The 15,889-nt window shown below is 42.4% G+C and overlaps 1 protein-coding gene across 1 annotated transcript in view; it reads left to right on the forward strand.

Annotated features, from left to right (window-relative positions):
• The window catches only part of LOC137624270 (protein lin-9 homolog), a 66,322-nt gene that overhangs the window by 26,388 nt on the left and 24,045 nt on the right, over nt 1-15,889 (forward strand). The window contains 3 exon segments of the mRNA XM_068354808.1: nt 8,241-8,339; nt 12,556-12,705; nt 13,068-13,103. Coding sequence (XP_068210909.1) covers nt 8,241-8,339; nt 12,556-12,705; nt 13,068-13,103 — 285 coding nt within the window.

Raw genomic sequence — 15,889 nt, forward strand, 5'->3', positions numbered from 1 at the left:
CCTTTTGTAATTGATTTTTTAATAACTTTGCAAAGAATAATTGTTGACGAACACTTATACTGTAATGGCTACGGGAAGCGATATCGCCTGACTTGACATTTTCATTGAGTTTCTTTAACGCTTCTTCTTCCCCATTGTTATCCCTACATTAAGGGGTCGGTTGCCTGATGCGCCCTCTCCAATGTTTATCAAAGGCATCCTCTTCCACCTCTCATCTTCTCCCGCCTAACAGGTTCCTCCCAAGCCTCCTCACTCCCTTCCCACCATCATTAACACGTGCTCACACCATCCCCACCATCCTTAACACGTGCCCACACCATCTCAGTCTTGACGCTCTTATCTTCTCTGTAATCTTTACTACGCCTGCCATTATTTTATCATCATTTTCCAATCTTTCAAGTAGTGATATTCCCATAATCCACCACTTCAGATTCACGTTACACAAAAAATCCATAAAACTGAGTCATGGGCTTAGAGAATGTACAGTGATTCTTTTATTTATTCTAATCATCATTTCTTTTCATATCTTCCAAGACATATCTTCCACCACGCAGTATAGATATGTATTTCATTTTAAAAATTGCTTTATCTTCTTAAATGGTTAATACCACACAGTTTTATAGAAGAGTAGCTCTAGATAGGGTAAAATATTCTGATGAGCATCTCATTTATATAATTGGAACTTCAGGATTATATAAAATCTTATATACTGGATTTAGTTTTATCTTGAAACATTTTTCCTCAACATTTACCCTTTTTTTTTTACTTTGGCATCAATTTTATAGTGTAATCTAAAAACATCACATCCAAACCGTCGCAATGTTTGCGTTGCCAGATTTCTTTCTTACTTTAAACAGGCACCTTGGTAACATCATACACGCAGAGGATTCACCATAAATTTGCTTCAAGTACACTATTGCGTAGCTAGGTTATTTAACCCTTTTACCCCCAGGCTCTTTGGAAATTTCCAATCCTTAACCCCCAGGGGGTTATTTTTTTTCCCAGAACATTTTGCAGTATATTTTTTTTAAATTGCTCTAACAGCCTTAATTTTTTCAATATTTAACTTAGCCGGTGATTATATAGCTGCAACTCTGTTGCTCGACAGACAACTCTACGGTAAAAACTCGCCAGCGATCGCTACACAGGTTGCGGGTGTGCCCAACAGCGCCATCTGTCGACCAGATACCCAGTTCTCAATGTAAACAAAGACTCAATTTTCTCTCTGTCGAGGTGTCGACAAGACGTACTTACTCGCTGTTGCTAAACTGGAGTTTTTTCACATCTAATTGGTGAAGTACTTTATTCTAGTTTTGAGCTTTCGCTGTGCAGGGTTTCTCTTCACACAAATCCTTGAACTCTTTTTGATAACGGATTCTTTGTTGATGACTTTTTGATAGTTTTTTGAATTTCCCTTTGACCAATTCAAAATGGCTGACCCTTCACAAGTTCCCAAATTTAGGAAGTGCAATGCTAGGGACTGTTCAAGGCGTCTTCCGAAGGCTTCTATCGACCCTCACACTGTTTGTTCCAATTGTCGGGATAAAACCTGTCAATTGGAAGATCGGTGTGAGGAGTGCGTTGGCCTTTCAGAATTCGATTTTATCGAATTTCAAAAGTATACACGTAGGCTAGAGAGAGATAGAGTTAGGAGAAGTTCTTCTCGTTCTATTGATATATCCTCTCCCCATGCCCCACAACCTATTCCTTCCCCTGTAGTGGTTGCTCCTAACCCCCCTCCTGGCACTCAGGAACCATCGATGGCTGATATGATGCGTGCCATCCAGGCTCTGGGTGAGAGAGTTGAGTCCCTTGCTAGTGACCGTAATCAGCTCATGGCGGATGTAAAGGAGCTTAAGTGCAAAAGTGCAGTGGGAAGTGCTAAAGTGCCGAGTGATAGTGTTGTGGATAGTGTTGCGCTTGAGGGTTCGTCTGTTCGTGCCTGTCGTCCTCCTAGTCCGGGACCTCTTGCAAGCTCCCAAGTCCAGGGGAGAAGCAATGTCGTACGACAAATGGGTTCGAGAGGCTTTAATCAGCGAACAGACGTTCCCTCCGTGGTATCGGGCGTATCTACCCAAGATCGCTCCTACCTAAGACGAGAGAGCCCATTTATACCTCGTCTTCGGAAGGTGTTTCTCGCAAGAAACCTTGGACCAAGGTCTCACGACCGTTAAAACGCAAGTCAGTCCCTTCAGCGCAAGTCCAACGGCCCGGTTGTAGCCACTGGGTCAGTTCGGACTCGCTGCCGTCATTCGATGACTGCTCACCGCCTAAGAGAGGCAAAGCGGTACCGCTTCGGACAGTAACACCGTCTGTCGCCGCACCTGCTCCCGTAGACCCTAAGTGGTCTCTACTGCAAGACATGCAGTCTAAACTGACGTCTCTAATGCAGGACTTTCGTGCGGAGAAGGTTGCTGCCGCACCAGCTAGTGCAGTACCTAGCCTACAACCTTCCACACGATCGGTTGTGCGTCCTGTGGACGCTGAGATAACCTTCTCACGCACACCAGTTGAGAGAGTTCCTCCACCCATGCGTTCCAGTGTGATCTGCCAGCCGCATGTTGACGTTAAGCGACGCACGGAGGTTGCCGTTGACGTTCTGGAGGTTCAACAACCGTCAGAGTTGCTTTGTTTTGACGCGGTGCGTCAACCTCCGCAACCCAGTGTGGTTTCCACTGCGCACCCACATCAGTCCAGACAGTCTGGAGTAGACGCTGTGCGTCCCCGCGCTGCCATGGTTGTTGCCAGCTCACAGACTGGGCAGCAGTTCCATGACGTTACGTCCGGCTCAGTCACGCATGCACCCGTGCGACCGGACTCAGCGAACCAGCCGTTACCCACTCCGTTGCCGTTTCCTCATCAGTTGTCGGATGAGGAACTTTCTGATGATGATGTTGCTGCACACATAGATGAACCACAATCAGATTTGGACGAGCCTAAGTCTACTCAACCCTCTTTGGACTTTAGAAAAGTTTTGGCCATTTTCAAAGAGTTGTTTCCTGACCAGTTTGTTTCTGTGGCTCCTCGTTCTCCACCGTCAGAGTTTGTGTTAGGCATGCCGTCTACCACTCCTGCCTTTACTAGACTCGTCCTCGCACGCTCGTCCAAGAGAGCTTTGCGGGTGATAGGAGAATGGTTGCAGTCCAAGAAGAGTTTAGGGAAGACAGACTTTGCGTTTCCCCCTGCTAGACTCTCTTCTAGATCGAGCGTCTGGTATGCCACGGGAGAAGTTCTCGGCTTGGGAGTTCCTGCCTCTGCCCAGGGCGACTTCTCAAGTCTTGTAGACTCTCCCCGCCGCCTTGCCATGAGACGCTCAAAGATATGTTGGTCATCTTCGGACCTGGACCCCCTTTTGAAAGGTATCTTTAGGGCCTTCGAAGTTTTTAACTTCTTAGACTGGTGTCTAGGAGCCCTAAGCAGAAAGATCTCTCCGACAGAGAAAGAGACTTCCTTGCTCATTATGTCCTGCATGGACAAGGCCGTACGTGATGGGTCTAATGAGCTTGCTGGATCATTTGTGTCCGGAGTCCTTAAAAAGCGTGAAAACCTATGCTCATTCCTTTCAGCTGGAGTTACACAGTGCCAGAGATCTGAGCTTCTCTTTGCTCCTCTTTCCAAGTGCCTTTTTCCAGAAGCCCTGATTAAGGAAATAGCCGCTTCATTGGTGCAGAAGGACACTCACGATCTTGTTGCGTCCTCCGCTCGCAAAGCTCCCCCTTTGCCTACCTTGTCAGCTAGACCAAGGATGGACACTCCAGCGTCCCGTTTTATTCCGCCCTTTCGTGGCAGAGCCTCCAGCAGAGGAGGTGCTCGTGCCGAAGGGAAACGAGGAAAGAAGAAAGGATCCAAGTCCTATAAGGGCAGAGTCTGACTGCCCGCATCTTCAGACAGCAGTGGGAGCCAGACTCAAGAACTTCTGGCAGACCTGGGAGAAGAGAGGCGCAGATGCACAATCTGTGAAGTTGCTCAGAGAGGGGTACAAGATCCCTTTTGTACGGAAACCCCCTCTAGCAACGTCTCCCATCGATCTCTCTCCCAGGTACAGAGAGGAAGACAAGAGACGAGCCTTGAAACGGGAAGTGTCTCTTTTACTAGAGAAGGGAGCGGTGGTCAAAGTCTCGGACCTTCAATCTCCGGGATTCTACAACCGAGTCTTCTTGGTGTCAAAGAAGACAGGAGGGTGGAGGCCGGTGCTAGACGTCAGTGCTCTGAATGTCTTTGTCACAAAGCAGACGTTCTCCATGGAGACCACAAAGTCAGTCTTAGCAGCGGTCAGAAGGGAAGACTGGATGGTCTCTTTAGACCTAAGGGACGCCTACTTCCACGTCCCCATCCACCCGGACTCCCAACTTTTTCTGAGATTCGTTTTCGAAAAGGTTGTCTACCAGTTTCAAGCCCTGTGCTTTGGCCTAAGCACAGCTCCTCTTGTGTTTACGAGGCTGATGAGGAATGTAGCCAAATTCCTTCATTTATCGGACATCCGAGCCTCCCTCTATTTGGACGACTGGCTTCTCAGAGCTTCTTCCAGTCGTCGCTGTCTGAAGGATCTAAAGTGGACTCTAGATCTGACCAAGGAATTGGGTCTCCTTGTCAATATGGAAAAATCACAACTGGTCCCATCCCAAACTATTGTGTATTTAGGGATGGAGATTCACAGTCTAGCTTTTCGGGCTTTTCCGTCGGCCCCTAGAATAAGCCAAGCCCAGTTATGCATCCAGAACATGCTGAAGAAGGAACAATGCTCAGTCAGGAAGTGGATGAGTCTGGTAGGGACGCTATCATCCCTGGAACAATTTGTGTCATTAGGAAGACTACACCTCCGTCCTCTTCAATACCATCTAGCTTTTCACTGGAAAAAGGACAAGTCGCTAGAAGCGGTCTCGATCCCCATTTCCGAAAAGATGAAGTCTTGCCTGACTTGGTGGAAGGACAGTATCAACCTAAGAGAGGGTCTTCCCCTGGCTGTTCAGACTCCCAACCACGTTCTCTTCTCGGACGCATCGGACGTAGGCTGGGGCGCGACATTAGACGGTCGGGAATGTTCGGGACTGTGGAACTCGAGTCAAAGGATCATGCATATCAACTGCAAGGAGCTGCTGGCAGTACATCTGGCCTTGAAAAGCTTCAGGTCTCTCCTTCAAGGCAAAGTGGTGGAAGTGAACTCGGACAACACCACTGCCTTGGCGTACATCTCCAAGCAAGGAGGGACCCACTCACTGACGTTGTACGAGATCGCAAGGGACCTGCTCATCTGGTCAAAAGGTCAAAACATATCACTAGTAACGAGGTTCATCCAAGGCAACTTGAATGTCATGGCAGATTGTCTCAGTCGGAAAGGGCAAGTAATTCCAACAGAATGGACCCTCCACAAGGATGTATGCAAGAGACTTTGGGCCACTTGGGGCCAACCAACCATAGATCTCTTTGCAACCTCGATGACCAAGAGGCTCCCAATATATTGCTCACCAGTCCCGGACCCAGCAGCAATACATATAGATGCCTTTCTCCTAGATTGGTCGCATCTAGATCTATACGTATTCCCACCGTTCAAGATTGTCAACAAGGTACTGCAGAAGTTCGCCTCTCACGAAGGGACAAGGTTGACGCTAGTTGCTCCCCTCTGGCCCGCGAGAGAATGGTTCACCGAGGTACTTCGATGGCTAGTAGACGTTCCCAGAAGTCTTCCTCTAAGGGTGGACCTTCTACGTCAGCCACACGTAAAGAAGGTACACCAAAGCCTCCACGCTCTTCGTCTGACTGCCTTCAGACTATCGAAAGACTCTCGAGAGCTAGAGGCTTTTCGAAGGAGGCAGCCAGTGCGATTGCTAGAGCAAGGAGAACATCCACCCTTAGAGTCTACCAATCGAAGCGGGAAGTCTTCCGAAACTGGTGCAAGTCAGTATCTGTATCCTCGACCAGTACCTCTGTAGCTCAAATAGCTGTTTTTCTCTTATACCTGAGAAAAGGACGATCACTTTCAGCTCCCACTATCAAGGGCTACAGAAGCATGTTGGCATCGGTCTTCCGGCATAGAGGCTTAGATCTTTCCAACAATAAAGATCTTCAGGACCTCCTTAAGTCTTTTGAGACCACGAAGGAGCGTCGTTTGGTTACACCTGGTTGGAATTTAGACGTGGTACTAAGATTCCTCATGTCAGACAGGTTTGAGCCGCTACAATCAGCCTCCCTGAAAGATCTCACCTTAAAGACACTTTTCCTGGTATGCTTAGCCACAGCTAAAAGAGTCAGTGAGATTCATGCCTTCAGCAAGAACATCGGATTTTCGTCAGAAAAAGCTACATGTTCGCTACAACTTGGTTTTCTAGCCAAAAATGAGCTGCCTTCTCGACCTTGGCCGAAATCGTTCGATATTCCCAGCTTATCGAATATGGTAGGCAATGAACTAGAAAGAGTCTTATGCCCTGTGAGAGCTCTTAAGTTCTATTTAAAGCGAACTAAACCTTTACGAGGCCAATCTGAAGCTTTATGGTGTTCAGTTAAGAAACCATCTTTGCCTATGTCAAAGAATGCTTTATCCTACTTTATCAGACTGTTAATACGAGAAGCTCATTCACATCTGAGTGAGGAAGACCAAGCATTGCTTAAGGTGAGGACACACGAAGTTAGAGCTGTCGCAACTTCCGTGGCCTTTAAGCAAAATAGATCTCTTCGAAGTATAATGGACGCAACCTATTGGAGAAGCAAGTCAGTGTTTGCGTCTTTTTATCTTAAGGATGTCCAGTCTCTTTACGAGGACTGCTACACACTGGGACCATTCGTAGCAGCGAGTGCAGTAGTGGGTGAGGGCTCAACCACAACAATTCCCTAATTCCATACCCTTTTAATCTTTCTCTTGAAATGTTTTTATTGTTGTTTTTTGGGTTGTCCGGAAGGCTAAGAAGCCTTTCGCATCCTGGTTGATTTGGCGGGTGGTCAAAGTCATTTCTTGAGAGCGCCTAGATTAAGGGTTTTGATGAGGTCCTGTTGTATGGGTTGCAACCCTTGATACTTCAGATCCTAGGGGTCGATCAGCATCCTAAGAGGATCGCGAGGCTCCGTAAGGAAGACGTACTTAAAAGGCAGAGTAATTGTTCAAGTCGACTTCCTTACCAGGTACCTATTTATTTTGTTTTTGTTATTTTGATAACTTCTAAAATGAAATAAAAACTCTTAGCTCATAAAAGTGTAAACATATATTGCTGGTCTCTACCCACCCCTCTGGGTGTGAATCAGCTATATAATCACCGGCTAAGTTAAATATTGAAAAATGTTATTTTCCTTAGTAAAATAAATTTTTGAATATACTTACCCGGTGATTATAAATTAAATGACCCTCCCTTCCTCCCCAATAGAGACGCAGTGGGACGAGGAGAAAATTGAGTCTTTGTTTACATTGAGAACTGGGTATCTGGTCGACAGATGGCGCTGTTGGGCACACCCGCAACCTGTGTAGCGATCGCTGGCGAGTTTTTACCGTAGAGTTGTCTGTCGAGCAACAGAGTTGCAGCTATATAATCACCGGGTAAGTATATTCAAAAATTTATTTTATAATCAAAATAACATTTTGTCCTAGAGAGGTCAGGTTGGTCTCATTCTCTTGGAAAATGCCTGAATTTTTTTGAAAAAATATCAAAAATATGAAAAAAAAAATTTTATAGCATTTTTTTGCAAGGACGTACCGGTACGTCCATGGGGGTAAAGGGATGGGTTTTGTGAAACGTACCAGTACGTCCTTTGGGGGTAAAAGGGTTAATGAGCTCACTGAATAACATTTCTGGAGTCAAACTGCTCCTCTGGAGGATATATGACCTGGAACCAATAAGTCAGGGGACTACTTAGATTACAATAGAAGAAGCCCACTGATGATAATGCACCTTGTCTTATCGTAGTCACCATTCATAGACCTTTTTATCAGTTCAGAAGGTCCTCAACTTACAAACTTGATAGGTTTCAAGAAACTATGTCCTGCTATAAATGTCAACAAATGGTCGGGTTTCATATGAAATAGATATCAGGTTATTACAAATAACGTTTTGCTTACTGTATGAAATGGTATATTATTTTATGACAGCATTTCTCCATGTTATCTTTGTTCTTCTCAGTAGGATTTTTGTTTCTATCTGAATGTTTGTAAGTGGAAGACTTTCTATACATATTTTGGAGGGGATGGGGTCGCATATCTTTTTTCATTTTAAAATTGACATAATTTTGATGTAATTTTAATATCGATATTCCCACAGGATTTCTCTCCCCTGTCTGCTCTTGGGCTGCAGCGAGTTGGAGAGGAAAGGGCGTCCCCATCAAAGGAACCCAGTATCCAGTTAAACCGGAGAGGCATGGTACGATGGATTTTGTGTGTTGAGCTAAAGTGAAGATGGTGAAATGTAAAACAGTATGATTTTTTCTTACGAGAATACAAACCTTTGCATTGATATGGAATATCATGGAACTTGTTTAGATTGTGTAAAATGATAGTTTGCCAATGGTGGTAGGTTCTCATCAACCTATTTGGTGTAACCCAGTGCATTTTTACCTCTGCCAACAAAGTTGGAAGGAGGTTATGTTTTACCCCTGTTTTTGTGTTTGTTTGTGAATAGCTTCCTGCCCCCAATTTTAATCGTTGAGTAATGAAACTTGCAGGGATTAACGGTTATGTGAAAAGCTGGAAATGGTCAAGTTTTGTAAGGTCAAGGTCTCAGTCAAGCAAAATGTCCAATTCACGTAATTAGCTATAAGTTTTGACATTGTAGCCACAGGAACTTCAAACTTAGTTCATATTTGAGTGTATGAAAATCCATGCCAATTGATACATGTTAACATCAAAGGTCATGGTTAAGGTTGGGCAAAAAGTCGAGAAATAGGCTGCCAGTTGTCATCATGGATAGTTATCTTCCTTTGCTCTCTTTCCCAACTATCTCAGTGTTGAAGTTATTACTTAAATATAATTATTGATGCATATTTGCTTGTTTCTGGTTATTTCTTTTGTTTTGTGGTACTTTGGACTTTGCGAACATAAAAGTACGCGTGATCAGGGGAGATAAGTCGTGAAAGATAGAACAGGTGGATGACTTATGTTGTCTTTATCCATTGACCCCAACAGCATTTTTTTTTTCTTGTATGGGTCATGTATGTAGCTCTGTTTCCCCCTTCCTTTGAGTATTTGACCTTATTTATATTCTAATGGGAGAAATTTGAGAAGGTAAGGAAGACTAAGAATCTTTTTCCTTCAGTACCTTCCTTCCTGGTTTCTACACTGATTCAGTTAGTTCTCAGTATATTTTTCTTGCTTCTTTGTGAGATTGGAGTATGTGTAAGGATTGGGGATAATCATTACAAGAACCCTTTGCAGGGAACTCTTGTGTACACGCCGAGATGTGTGTGCGTGATGGAGTGCATGCTCCCTTTAGTTCCTTGTCCTGGAATGACTATTAGTGTTTGGAATACCTGGGAAATATGTGGCCTGCCTTGAGTATTTTTGGTAAGCATTCTCTTGGCTCACTCCTGAACCACCATGCTTTGCCCAAGATATCTCCAGGAACACATTTGTCTACTACTCCTGCAGTGTCCGCGGCTACTGCATCTGGTGCTGTGTCAGGGAAGGCCCTTTGACCCTTCTTCTAGGATCAACCTATATCTGTAATTGCCACACCTCGACCACTGCTTCAAACAGGATTGTGGAGAAGTTAAAGGCACAAGTAAGTTATCTGCAGCTTCCGGAAGAAGATAAAGGCGATTGTTCTACATTCTTCCACAGTTTGCTTTATTTGTGAAAAAAATTTACAGGAGGTTGGAGATCCTTGGTTGCATTATTGACATATCAGAAAGAGTGAATTTGAATTCTGTTGACCTGGAGGGGGGATATTTCTAGATGTACATCTATCAGGACTTTATGTGCAACTGGATTTGCCCTCATTTCATAGTGCTCTAGCTACTGCCTCAAAAGATAACGCCTTGATGTCAGATCTTCCCTATTCACTTATGATTAACCCTCTTTTATATCAACAATGTGTTGGCCTTCATATCTTCAGAGTTGCAATTGTTAGAGGCTCAAGGTTATCTCCTTGTGCTTAGCTATGATCTTGGGATTGGGGTAAACTGTGAGAAGTAGGATATCGTACTCAGGCCTTAGGTAATGTACGGCACATCTCCCATCTTGACAGGAACAACCACCATCTTGGTTTTGGTAGATAGTACGGTTACCTGTCATCCTTGGGGTGTGTGTGTATTTTATAACCTTTGTAAGAAAATTTATAAGTAGGTACACCTATCTAAAAAAAATGTACAGTGAACACATTTATGGACTTTCATAATTGAAAGTTTGCTGAATGTTGAGGATGATAGGGAGGCAGAGATTATTGCTGTTCCAGGTGTTGAGGTGCCAGTGATGGGAGATGAGAATGGGAGAGAGATTACAATAGAGGAAGTGAGGAGAGCACTAGATGAAACGAGAGTAGGAAAAGCATCTGGTATGGATGGTGTGAAAGCTGAGATGTTGAAGGAAGGGGGTGTGACTGTAATTGAATGGTTGGTGAGATTGTTTAATGTGTGTTTTGTGTTGTCAATGGTACCAGTAGATTGGGTCTGTGCATGTATTGTACCACTATATAAGGGTAAGGGAGATGTGCATGAGTGTTGTAATTCAAGAGGTATTAGTTTGTTGAGTGTAATTGGAAAAGTGTATGGTAGAGTACTGATTAATAGGATTAAGGATAAAACAGAGAGGTAGAGTACTGATTAATAGGATTAAGGATAAAACAGAGAATGCAATCTTGGAAGTACAGGGTGGTTTTAGAAGAGGTAGGGGTTGTATGAATCAGATTTTTACAGTTAGGCAGATATGCGAGAAATATTTAGCAAAAGGTAAGGAGGTGTATGTTGCGTTTATGGATCTGGAGAATGCATATGATAGAGTTGATAGGGAAGCAATGTGGAATGTGATGAGGTTATATGGAGTTGGTGGAAGGTTGTTGCAAGCAGTGAAAAGTTTCTACAAAGGTAGTAAAGCATGTGTTAGAGTAGGAAATGAAGTGAGCGATTGGTTTCCGGTGAGAGTGGGGCTGAGACAGGGATGTGTGATGTCGCCGTGGTTGTTTAACTTGTATGTTGATGGAGTGGTGAGAGAGGTGAATGCTCGAGTGCTTGGACGAGGATTAAAACTGGTAGACGAGAATGATCATGAATGGGAGGTAAATCAGTTGTTGTTTGCGGATGATACTGTACTGGTAGCAGACACAGAAGAGAAGCTTGACCGACTAGTGACAGAATTTGGAAGGGTGTGTGAGAGAAGGAAGTTGAGAGTTAATGTGGGTAAGAGTAAGGTTATGAGATGTACGAGAAGGGAAGGTGGTGCAAGGTTGAATGTCATGTTGAATGGAGAGTTACTTGAGGAGGTGGATCAGTTTAAGTACTTGGGGTCTGTTGTTGCAGCAAATGGTGGAGTGGAAGCAGATGTACGTCAGAGAGTGAATGAAGGTTGCAAAGTGTTGGGGGCAGTTAAGGGAGTAGTAAAAAATAGAGGGTTGGGCATGAATGTAAAGAGAGTTCTATATGAGAAAGTGATTGTACCAACTGTGATGTATGGATCGGAGTTGTGGGGAATGAAAGTGATGGAGAGACAGAAATTGAATGTGTTTGAGATGAAGTGTCTGAGGAGTATGGCTGGTGTATCTCGAGTAGATAGGGTCAGGAACGAGGTGGTGAGGGTGAGAACGGGTGTAAGAAATGAGTTAGCAGCTAGAGTGGATATGAATGTGTTGAGGTGGTTTGGCCATGTTGAGAGAATGGAGAATGGCTGTCTGCTAAAGAAGGTGATGAATGCAAGAGTTGATGGGAGAAGTACAAGAGGAAGGCCAAGGTTTGGATGGATGGATGGTGTGAAGAAAGCTCTGGGTGATAGGAGGATAGATGTGAGCGAGGCAAGAGAGCGTGCTAGAAATAGGAATGAATGGCGAGCGATTGTGACACAGTTCCGGTAGGCCCTGCTGCTTCCTCCGGTGCCTTAGATGACCGCGGAGGTAGCAGCAGTAGGGGACTCAGCAGTATGAAGCTTCATCTGTGGTGGAAATGTGGGAGGTTGGGCTGTGGCACCCTAGCAGTACCAGCTGAACTCGGCTGAGTCCCTGGTTAGGCTGGAGGAACATAGAGAGTAGAGGTCCCCTTTTTGTTTTGTTCTTGTTGATGTCGGCTACCCCCCAAAATTGGGGGAAGTGCCTTTGGTATATGTATGTATGTATAATTGAAACTAAGCAAATCTAGTGAAAAAAATTATTTTGTTAGAAAGGGTAAGACTACTATTTGGTATCTTACTATAACTACACTATCACCCAATGGGAATTTGCATTGGAAAGTTTATGAAGCCTGTCTTTCAAATATACCTTTAATTGGTTTGTAGTTCTTAAATAGTGACATTTATGTAATCATTTCCAGTGCACCTTGTAGCCTTGTAATATTTTAATAAAATTGAGATACACAATTACATAGTTGTTGTAGTGTTATTTTTCTGTTGAAAAAAAGTTTCCTTTCTTTATTTGTAATTTTCCTACTGTCCTTTTGCAGCCTGCGCGCATGAGGAAGAAGAATCGTTTGTATTTTGACGATGATCTCGTAAGTTCTCCCACACAAGTAAAGTCGCCAAAAAAGAGTTCGAGAGGAACCCCCAAAAAACAACTTAATCCGCAGCCAATACCAAGCAGTCCGTTGAAATTGGTAAGAATGTCTTAGTTTTTTATTTTCGTAAGCATTTATATGTACTGTAGTCCCTTCAGTTCGATTCAGTTTTGGTTTCCATTTACAGCACAGTAGTTTCATAAGCATTTTCTTTATCACCTTGGCTTTAGAAGTAAAGCAGTTATTGGTTCTTAAAGTACTATAGAGTATTATTAAGGAAAGATGTTTTAATTTCAATTAGGAACGTTTAGAACTCTGATTTGTTGTTAAACAGATTTGTACTCTCATGGTATGCTTACACGAAAATTTGGTTTTGTTTGATATTACTGTAAATGTAAATTATTTTCATTGAGTAAGAAAAATTTGAAGAATTGAAAGCACTATTATCTATTGTTTTACAGGTGGATGGCCTAGTTTCTTCACCATACACTCCAGAGGTCAGTGTCAATTAGGAAATGTTGGGCACATATGTTTTTTTCCTTAGTCCTTAGTGTTCTTACAATGATATATATCGCTTCATATGATTTCTTCCTTTCTCTTGTAGTTTGGGGGTGTAATAAATCATCCAAAGTTTTAGTAACTTTTGAGAGATGTCCATTTGATGTCAAGTATATTTGAGGTTTACTGTTTCAATAAGGATGAGTCTGTTTCTTTAACACAGCCGGTGAACCATGCCCCAAAGAGCACAGGTGTGATTAATGTGAATTTGGTTGTTATTGACCTCTCCAGTAGAAGGTTTGTTGCTGTTAGCATGGACCTCATTGATGGTGCTAGTTATAGGTAATCTGGGGTTTATTCAAGGATGCTTTTCATGTTACTTTTGCAAGAATATTTAGAATGAAATGAGCAACTGTATTGTAGGGGATTAGGTATCATTAGTCAATTTTGATGGTATAATATTTGTCATCCATTGAATAAATGTCCCCATAAGTAATGATGAGAATCATGGTGTAAGTATGAGAGTACTTCAATTTGAGCTGTTAACATATGCTGCGTCCATTAAGGGGGCCGGCCTGCTTGTGCCGGTTTTAAGGACATGACTATGACATTCATACCACTTAATAAGGTGACTTAGGACATCCCCAAACTGTATAGAATTTTTGCCTCTGACCTTCAGTTTTGCAACGCCAGGGCAATTTCTCCTGAAAATTAAGTCATTTTTTTGCTAGATATGGATTTTCATTATGGTAAAAAATAAACCCTAAAAATCAGGGGGAAAATTAAGAAAATAAATTTGAGAAAAAGGGATACATTTATTTATTTTGTAATGTTTTTCTAAGTTATATACCCATTTTCAATATTTAACTTAGCCGGTGATTATATAGCTGCAACTCTGTTGCTCGACAGACAACTCTACGGAAAAACTCGCCAGCGATCGCTACACAGGTTGCGGGTGTCCCCAACAGCGCCATCTGTCGACCAGATACCCAGCTCTCAATGTAAACAAAGACTCAATTTTCTCTCTGTCGAGGTGTCGACAAGACGTACTTTACTCGCTGTTGCTAAACTGGAGTTTTTCACATCTATTTGGTGAAGTACTATATTCTAGTTTTGAGCTTTCGCTATGCAGGTGTTTTATCTTCATCTTAAATCTTGAACTCGTTTTGGATAGATTTAATTATGATGACAAAGAGAGTATGGACTTTCTTTCACTTTTAAATGGCCGACCCTTCCCTTAGACGGAAGTGTGTTTAGGCTTTTAGTAATTATCTTATCACGTTATAGATTTTCCTCTATATATTTTATATCTCTCCGCCTTTATTAGGCCTCTTCGATTAACTTTCCATTTATTATAAACATATATAAATAAATTTTCAATATTTAACTTAGCCAGTGATTATAAAGCTGCAACTCTGTTGCTCGACAGACAACTCTACGGAAAAACTCGCCAGCGATCGCTACACAGGTTGCGGGTGTGCCCAACAGCGCCATCTGTCGACCAGATACCCAGCTCTCAATGTAAACAAAGACTCAATTTTCTCTCTGTCGAGGTGTCGACAAGACATACTTTACTCGCTGTTGCTAAACTGGAGTTTTTCACATCTATTTGGTGAAGTACTATATTCTAGTTTTGAGCTTTCGCTATGCAGGTGTTTTATCTTCATCTTAAATCTTGAACTTGTTTTGGATAGATTTAATTATGATGACAAAGAGAGTATGGACTTTCTTTCACTTTTAAATGGCCGACCCCTCCCTTAGACGGAAGTGTGTTTAGGCTTTTAGTAATTATCTTATCACGTTATAGATTTTCCTCTATATATTTTATATCTCTCCGCCTTTATTAGGCCTCTTCGATTAACTTTCCATTTATTATAAACATATAAAAATAAATTTTAATGTTTTGTTTATATGCGACCTTTCCTGAGAGTAGGCGGTCCTAACTTGGATACCGAAGTTAATAAACGTTGAGCCCTTTATATCGTAATTAGCTTTTTAAGAGCTAAGGATTTAAAACTTTTTAAATGTAATATTTTATGAAAGAATTTCTTTGATAGTCTTCATACTGTTTTCAAAGATGAACTAACGTTTAGTTTATTTATGCTACGCAGTTGTTGACGTTCAGGACGTTCAACATGCGCTCTATCGTTACGATAGAGAGAGAGTGTATCACGGTTTCACTTTGCAGTAAGAGTAAATCGATTCTGACGTTTTGTTCATTCTTTCTTAGCTTAAATGTTTTAAATTCTATTTTAAAGGAACTTTTTATTTGAAAAACCTTTCAGTTTTTTCCTTTAGTCAAATAACATGTTTTTTTGACGAAATATAATTGGGCTCTTCTCTTAGGTGCGAAATCAAGAGAGAAAGAGAGAGAGAGATAGAGACGGAGGGAGAGAGAGGAGAGAAAACGTTCCGTTCAAGCGGGTAACGTTGTTCTCGAGTTACTCTCGTCCCTAGTCGCTGTACGGGGAGGAAGGATAAAACGTTTTTAGTTTTTTATTCTCGTCCCCAGGCTATGTGCGGTGAGAGATTGAAAACGTAGTTATATGAACTAGTGTTTAGTCTCTTTCCCAGCCACTGATTTTTTTATCTTAAAATATGTTTTCTGTTTTTTGCTGGTATTAATGAGCTTGCATTATACGACTGATTTCGCAATTACTACCTTTTAATGAAGGGTAGAATTGCGTGTTTCAGGTAGAAATCAGTAAAAGTTTCGATTTCAGTGAAATAAGTGCAAAACAGAAAATCGAAGTGATAAAGTGATATGCGCAAAGTGTTACAGTGT

This window comes from Palaemon carinicauda, chromosome 31 (genome assembly GCF_036898095.1).
Source record: "Palaemon carinicauda isolate YSFRI2023 chromosome 31, ASM3689809v2, whole genome shotgun sequence".
In the NCBI taxonomy this organism is placed as follows: Eukaryota; Metazoa; Arthropoda; class Malacostraca; order Decapoda; family Palaemonidae; genus Palaemon; species Palaemon carinicauda.